This window comes from Urocitellus parryii, chromosome 5 (genome assembly GCF_045843805.1).
Source record: "Urocitellus parryii isolate mUroPar1 chromosome 5, mUroPar1.hap1, whole genome shotgun sequence".
Classification (NCBI taxonomy): domain Eukaryota; kingdom Metazoa; phylum Chordata; class Mammalia; order Rodentia; family Sciuridae; genus Urocitellus; species Urocitellus parryii.
The window spans coordinates 20,738,303-20,747,072 of record NC_135535.1 but is presented as its reverse complement, the minus strand read 5'-3'; the positions used below and the strand labels follow the sequence as shown (position 1 = coordinate 20,747,072).

At 33.0% G+C, this 8,770-nt stretch overlaps 1 protein-coding gene across 2 annotated transcripts in view; it reads right to left on the bottom strand.

Moving 5' to 3' along the window:
- Nucleotides 1-7,349: 7,349 nt before the first annotated feature.
- Nucleotides 7,350-8,770, bottom strand: part of Bltp3b (bridge-like lipid transfer protein family member 3B) — a 93,590-nt gene continuing 92,169 nt past the window's right edge. For both annotated transcript variants that reach the window (XM_026397666.2, XM_026397659.2), the window contains one exon: nt 7,350-7,930. In XM_026397666.2, the coding sequence (XP_026253451.2) occupies nt 7,811-7,930 (120 nt within the window). In that variant the 3' untranslated portion in view covers nt 7,350-7,810. The remainder of the gene's footprint in view (nt 7,931-8,770) is intronic.

Sequence of the window (8,770 nt, the reverse complement as noted above, 5' to 3'; positions counted from 1 at the left end):
ATTGGAATCATAACAGATTCCAATATATTAACATTGTGGGAAGACCATTTATTAAAAAATTACATCTGACCTTTTTCATAATAAATTAAGAACTTCTATATGTGCTTTTATTTTCCTTTAGGTTTTAATCTAAATGATATCTGCCAAATGAATTATCGAAGATCTTTCTCATGTGATTAATTATAAAATTTTGTTCAACATATTTCCTTATATTTGTTCACTATGGTTACCTTTTTTCTCCCTTAGTACTGGGGACTAAACCCAGGAGCACTTTGTTACTGAGCTACATCCCCAGACAGGATCTCACTAAATTGACCAGGATGGCCTTGAATTTGTGATCTTCTTGCCTCAGTCTTCTGAGTTGCTGGAATTGCAAGCCTACTCCACTGTGTCCAGCCCATGATTACTTTTAAATGTTCCTTCTCTGACTATATTATGTATCTATTATAGTTGGAGTGATTTTAAATATTGTAAAGTATGAACTTTTCATCAAACTCCAATGAATTTATTTCACCCATATCTTTCAAGGATACTTCTGGTCTTTCTCTTTGTGTTCATTTTTTAAAAATCTTATTTATTTATTTTTATTTTTTATTTTTATGATGCTGGGAATTGAACCCAGGGCCTTGTACATGCAAGGCAAGCACTCTACCAACTGAGCTATATCCCTAGCCCATAAAATCTTATTTATTCTTGATGATGTGTGATTCAGCATTTAAGTTTTTTGTCATAACAATAAAAATGCTTTGCTGAATTATGTCAGATTTAATCACCACTCTATTCTCCTAGCTTCTGTAATGCTTAAGTTTTCTAAACATAGTCAGTGAATATAAGAAATACAAGAGGGGCTGGGGATGTGGCTCAAGCGGTAGCGCGCTCGCCTGGCATGCGTGCGGCCCGGGTTCGATCCTCAGCACCACATACCAACAAAGATGTTGTGTCCGCCGAGAACTAAAAAATAAATATTAAAAAAAAATTCTCTCTCTCCCTCTCTTTCTTTAAAAAAAAAAAAGAAAGAAATACAAGAAATCTCACTTGCCAGAGTTTAGTATAAATTGTAAATAACAAATTGACTTTTGATTGATGACACAAAGAACATTGAAAATAAAAACTAACTTATACAGTATTGCCTCTTTGTTTATATAGTTTCAGAATTTTTAAAACACAGATTATTATTCCTGGTGATTATTCTTCCTAAAACCAAAAATTTATTGCATGTTTTATATTATATACTAAGCAGAAAAAAGACATTAATTTGATTTCATATTTCTCAATTTCTCTAAAAAGATTTAAATTCTCAAATCTGCTAAGGCTACACAATAGTGTCTACAACATATATGTTCAGTTTCAGTATTTCAACATTAACATGAATTTCCCTTCACTTTAAGATGGATTATATCTAATGATTTGTAAGAAACCATCATGCTTACATTTTCACGTTCATTTTTGTGCCTTTCAAAAAAGACCATCCCAAGAACCAAAACAAAAATGGATCAAGTGTTATAATTTCATGAAATAGTCTTTTTAAAACATTACTGCTTTAGGCTGGGGCCGTAGCTCAGTGGTAGAGTGCTTGCCTAGCACGTGCGAGGCATTGGGTTCGATCCTTAGCACCACATAAAAATAAAATAAAATAAAGGTATGGTGTCCAAACTACAACTAAAAAACAAAATAAAAAATAAATACATGTTAAATAAAAACCATCACTGCTTTAATGTTTCTATATTCTAAATAAGCCTAAGTTTTGGTAATTAATGTATTTGAAAAGGAAAATTAAGAACATAGTTCAAAATTTATTTTCCATATTACTCAATGTGCAAGCTAAAATCAAATTCTTTACATTTGAAGGAATTAGGTATAATTTAAATTAAGTCTCAGTATCAATTTGTTTCCCAAAGAGAAGCTATTTCAAACACTACTCTTTTGGCTTTGTTTCCATTCCATTTAGCAAATGGGACTGGCAGATCTCAACAGCCACAACACCATATGTTACAATAAAAGCCAGATGACATTCTGGCACGGTAGCAGTACCACAAAGTGATGAGCTTATTTTCTATTTATGACAAATCAACTAGAGGTTCAGATATTCCCTACCCTGAACACAGTATGGCAAATAGTCCCATTCTATTTCCCTTTTTTTTTCTCTCTCTCTCTTAGACACAAAGTATTTTTTCCCTTTTAATAACTAGAGCAACTACCTTTCTGCCTATGTTCTATATTTCTTCAAACAAAATGATAGGAAATATTCAATACCTGGAAAATATCCTTTTTATATCATGCACTCATTTTCTTCTTCTTCTTTGTTGCTGTTGTTGTTGTTGTGTTACAAGAGATTGAACCGAGGGGGTACTTAAATACTAAGCCACATCCTTACCCTACATCCTTTGAGACAGGGTCTCACTAAGTTGCTGAGGCTGGCTCTGAACTTATGATCCTCCTGTCTCAGCTTCCAAGCCTCTGAGATTACATGCATGCACCACTGCACCCAACCATTTTATTCTTTCAGTAAGTCCACTGAACAGCTACTATGTGCCAGGAACAAAGTTTAACAATGACAAAAACAAAATTCTTGCTCTCATGGAGTTTACAAACTAGGTCTGACACTAATCAAACAAATACATACAAAATTACAAAGGCATTAAATGTTAGAGGTGCATGGTCATGTGAGAATATCTAACAGTTGGTCTTACTCCATGTTAGAAACCAGACAAATAGAATTAACTAGGCAATGAGGAGGATCTGTACTTTAAGCCAAAAGAATAGCACTAACAAAAATCCCATGATCAATTCAATTCCCAGTACTGAAAAAAAAAGTTTGTGATGAATGAAGCGCTCACTCCAGGAATGAATTCTCACTCCAGGACAATGGAGGTAGAACAAAGTAAAACATGGTACAAAATGAGGCTAAATGATAATAATAATAGTGTTTTTAGGTGATGTGTCCACAGTTCTATCTTTTCAAACATTAACTTATTTAATACTCAGAACCACAGTATAAAGAGTGGTCTTACTATATGTGACCCAATAGCTCATACAAAATATTTTTTCATTATAAAAGCAATGAAAAGTCATTAAAATGTTTTAAGCTAGGGATTGCGGGGTGTGTGTGGGTTAATTGCTTTCATTAAAATTGTACTTTGAACAGAACAGGAATTCTGCTTGTAGTACAGAGTGAATCCTAGGAGGGTTAGTGTATCTGCATAAAAACAGACACATAGACCAATGAAATAAAATAGCCCAGAAATAAATCCATGCATTTATAATCAACCTATCTTCTCCAAAGATGTCAAGAACATACAATGGGGAAAAGATAGTCTCTTCAATAAATGGTGCGGGGAAAACTGGACATCCACATGCAGAAAAATGAAATTGGGTCCTCATCTCATACTATACAAAAATCAACTCAAAATGGATGAGTCAGGCACAGTGGCACATAGCTATAATCCCAGCTCCTTGGGAGGCTAAGGCAGGATGATCACAAGTTCAAGGCCAGCCTCAGCAACTTAGGGAGACTCTCAGCAACTTAGAAAGTCCTGTCTCAAAAACTAAAAAGTGCTGGGTATACAGCTCAGTGGTAAAGCACCCTGGGTTCAATTCTCAGAACAACAACAATAAAAAGATCAGAAACTGTAAAAATACTAGAAAGAAAACAGGGAAAGCCCAAGTCCTAAAACATTAGTCCATGCAAAGGTTTTTTGGGGATATAACCTCAAGAGCACAAGTAATAAGAGCAAAAATTAACAAATGAAGAGAGTGAGGAGATAATCTACAGAACAGGAGAATATATTTTCAAACCATATATTGAATAGGGGTTACTATCCAAAATATGTAAGGAATTCAAACAATTTAATAAAAAAAAAAACCAAAAACAGATAGCCCAATTAAAAAAATGGGCAGATGACCTGAATTGATAGTTCTTTTTTAAAAAAAGTTTTTTAGTTGTAGATGAACACAATATCTTTATTTATTTATTTTTATGTGGTGCTGAGGATCGAACCCAGTACCTCACATGTGCCAGGTGAGCACTCTGTCACAGAGCTACACACCCAGCCCCTGAACTGACAGTTCTTAAAAGAGATATGCAATGTCAACAAGGATGAAAAACACTCAGTTTCACTAAATCATGAGGGGAAAGCCAATGAAAACTCGAGATATCACCTCACACCTGCTAGAATGGTTATTATTTAAAAAGACCAAAAATAAGTGTTGGTAAGAATGTGGAGAAAAGGCAATCCTTGTGTAGAAATGTAAATAAGTATAGCCATTTTGAAAAAAAAGTTCTTCAGAAAAACAAAAAGTAGAACTACTACATGATCTAGCAAGCAATATTACCACTTAACATATACTCAAAGAACATAAAAACAGAGTGTTGAAGAGGTATCTTCAATCTCTGCTCTACAATATTCACAGTAGCCAAGATTTGGAAACACCAAAGTGTCCACTAAGGAATGGATAAAGAAAATATGGAGAAAAAATATATATAAAAGAATACTATTTGGCCTTAAAAAGGGAGGAAATCATCATTTGTGACAACATGAATGAACCTGGAGAACATTATGCTTGGGGAAATAAGCCAAGCACAGAGTCAAATACTGCAACATCTCATTATATGTACAGTGCAAAAAAAGTTGAACTCACAGGAACAGAGTAAACCAATGGTTATCAAAGGCTGCAGGAAAGAAGGCAGTGGGTAAACAGATGTTTGTCAAACAAAACAAACTTTCAGTTAAGAGGAATAGTTCAGGAGACCATTGATACTCCATGGTGACTAGAGTTAATAACATGTTGTATATTGGAAACTTGCTGCTGGATGCTTACCTGTAATCCCAGCTACTGGGAAGGCTGAGACAGGATGATCACAAGCTCCAGGCCAGACTAAGCAACTTAGTGAGACCATTTCTCAATAAAAAATGAAAAGGGCTGGGGATATATAGCTCAGTGGTAAAGTGCCCTTAAGTTCAATCCTCTACTGGGTCAGGAAGAAAACTACTAAGAGAGTAGATCTTAAGTATTTTTACCACACACAAAAAGTATGTGAAGTGATACGAAGGTTAAAATGCTTGATTTAACTATTCCATGATGTACATATACATCAGCACATCATGTTGGACAACATAAATATATACATTTTTTACTTATTCATTAAAAAAGTTTCCAACGCTGGGATTGTGGCTCAGCAGTAGAGCGCTTGCCTCGCACGTGCGAGACCCTGGGTTAGATCCTCAGGACCACATAAAAATAAATAAATGAAATAAAGGTATTGTGTCCAACTACAACTAAAAAGTAAATATTTTTTTAAAAGTTTCCAACAAAAATGAGTGCAAATAAAAAGCAAAACACAATTACCATTTCTATTCCCCAATCACAAATATATGCCTGCTAGAGATTTAACCAAGGAAAATTCAAGTTATGACAAGTTTATTACCAATTTAGAGTCATTTAAAAAAAATCCCTTGTAAGTTTATAATAGGTTTATTACCGTTATTTCTCACAGTGCTATGTCATTTGGGATTAGATTAATGAAACAAAAATTGTCCCACTATCTTTTAAGTAGTTTGAATAACATATACACACACAGTAACACATCTATCAACGTATGAACACTATTCAAAATACTACCTGTTTCTGGAAAACAGGTAAGACAGCAATCCCTCTCCTTATCATCCCCACTGCAAATTAATAACTAAGCTCAAGTAAACGTATTTACCTGGGCTTTAAGTCAAAAGGCCGGGTTACTAACAGTGATTAATCAACTCATTCATCTTTTCTGAGGATTAGGGTACCTCCCCCCAGACATACAACAACTGAATAATACCTACCTCTCAGGGTTTATTGTGGGAATTACAATCTGTATGAACTTGTCTCATGAATTTTAAACCTCAATAGTATTTTTCATAAATTAAAAAAAAATCCAACAAAGCATATAGAAAGAAGGCTCAGAGTAATATTGTCTCTGTTGTTTATATGATTATCTTGGAAGGCTACATATACATTTAAAAGGAAGAAGAAAAACATTCAGCTTATGTAACATTAAGCAATTGTAATATACCATAGAAAAACTTAAAATTTGTAAGAATAGGTCCATCCTGAGAAACACTGTCATCACAGAAGAAGTTAATGTCCCATTGATCCTTCTTTTCCACAACAGAGACTGCTTTTGCTGAATACGTACAGATAAATCAAAAGTTCATAAGCTATGTTTAAGCTTATAAGGGCATACACTATGCATTTTAAATCTTTAGATCTTTGCATTTAATCTAAGGCTATGATACAGTTTTAGATTAACATAGTTTAACATAATTTTTTAAGATATTTTGAGGTATTAACAATTTAATTTGTTCTTGGCTAGATCTTTAGCCCCTACAAACAATGCCTGTATTTTGAAGTACTGTCAATGAAAATGAATAATATAGGGGAAAAAACCCTCTAGTTTACTGTTTTTAATAAAACCTATCACTTCATTCAATACACGTAGATGAAATATGTATTTTCTCTCAAGCACTCAGATAGAAGTATGGCTATATATACCAAAAAAGCAAAGCACCATAAAATGTTGCAACATGGTTTTAGAATTTTCAAGTTAAAGAGTAGTCCAGTTGTTTCATGTTCTTTTATATATTTAAGAACGTGAATTTTAAAATAGACACCATTTACTTTAATTCTATCATAAATATATTTTAAATCTTCAAAAGCCTGCTTCTTAAATACTCATGTATTTTTATTTCATAATGCATGATTGAGATTCTCTCTTGTGTTTTCAATCTTAATCCTTAGAAAATAGAATTCAAAACTTACTAATGACTCTTATTATAGACTATATATGTATATATATATATATCACATAAGCTTTAATCAAAACTAGCTTTATAAATTCAATATGTGTAAACACCCATCTGATACTACAACAATGGTATGAAATTGTTTGTTCATGAAAAGCAAATTCTCTGAAAATATTCTCCTCAAACAGGAAAGATAAAGGTAAAGAAATAATATAAATAGTATTAATTAAAAATTTTACAGTTACAAATGTTGCTAAACTTAGAATAGTTAAATTACTACTAAGGATAAATGTTTCAAGGAATGTACAAGTAATGCTTTTAAATCACATGGCCATATATTCTAATATTTGTGCTTTTTATTTTTACATTTGTACCACCTTTTTTGAAAATTATAGCTTCTACTTACACAATTTACCCATCATTTGTCACATCTTCAAGTTACTCTGTAAGTTCAAGAGGGTGAAGAGTTTTCAGAGTTCTTAAACTCATTAATTATATAATTTATTAATTTGATTAGATATTTTACAGTAATTAAATAATTATAGACTTCAGTACATAATTTTAATAACATTTAAATTGTAAGCTCCTTTTATTTTACATTAGCCCTAAAAGCATCTGTTCTTTGTAAATAATAGTAAATTATTAACAAATAGTGAGAAATAAATTCAATCTGAGTGAACATGACAGGTTTTCATTTTCCTCTTTTAAAAAGTTTATAATGAGATATAACAATTAGGAAATGACATCTTCTTTTCATTAGGCATGTAATTATTTTACAGTATGTACTGACTTTCCTAAATCATACCAGTTTAAATGAGGTTTAAACCCCAAAACATAGAACAATCAAAAGATTGTAATGCTCGTACCTAATATTTTCTAAACTGACTTTGGAATAGTCACTACTTCACATTCCATTTCATTTTATTTTCATGAAAAGGAAAGTCTTCCACTAAGTGGTAACATAACATCGACGTTATTTATATAACCATCCTACTCCAGAGCTGTCATTTAACTTTTGACAGCCACTTCTGTTATTCAACTGTCATCTTCTTTATATGATGAAGAAGTGCATCTTTTTCCAAGTGAGCCTCTGCAAGAGCCATTTTAGCTTTAGCCAGTTCCTGTTTAAGAGATTCATTTTCTTCCATGAGCTGAAATGATACATTTGAAAAGAGAATTCAATCATTTCCAGAAAATTTAAATACACTATTTTATAGAGTATCCAAAGGTCTGACACTTGGGATAGTAAAAATATCCAATACTAGTGTGGGTCCACTTAAAATTCCTTGGAGAATCTAGTCAGAAACACGTATGCCATTAAAAATGTCCTTACGGGTCTTGCACTGTGGCTCAGTGGTAGAGCACTTGCCTAGCACGTGTGCAGCACTGGGTTCGATCCTCAGTACCACATAAAAATAAATAGTTATTTAAAAAACATTTTTAAAAATTTCCTTAAGTTTTGACCCCATAGTTCAAAACAATTAACTTCTCATTTCCAAATTTAATAGTGATTTTGTTTCACTGTAATATCATTGGACCTCTCTATGGCTTTGGATACTGCTAACTTTCCCCTTTCCTAAACATCTCTCCTTTTATGGTTTTTATGTCACAGTTCTTTTCATGCTTCTCTCTCAACCTATGCCAACTTCTTCCTTTTTTTTCTTGAGAATGTTTAATTTCCATATTCTATTTATTTCATAGTTGGTCTCTTCTTTTGTCATCTGAGTCACTCTCTTGGATGGTCTCACTTCCACAGTTCAAATACCAAATACCCTTATCTAGCATAAATCTGTTTCCTGAGCTCCAAACTCACAATTCACAATCTGAATGTACCACTAGACATTTTCCTCTAGATAGCCAATAAGTCTTCTGTCCCCTTTGTTGACTTAGGTCACGTATTCTGTTGTCATAAGAGCCATTCCTAACCCTGATAGGAGGAGACAATAAAACTAGGGGCTTTTTGCATTTACACAGATATACGAAAACATACA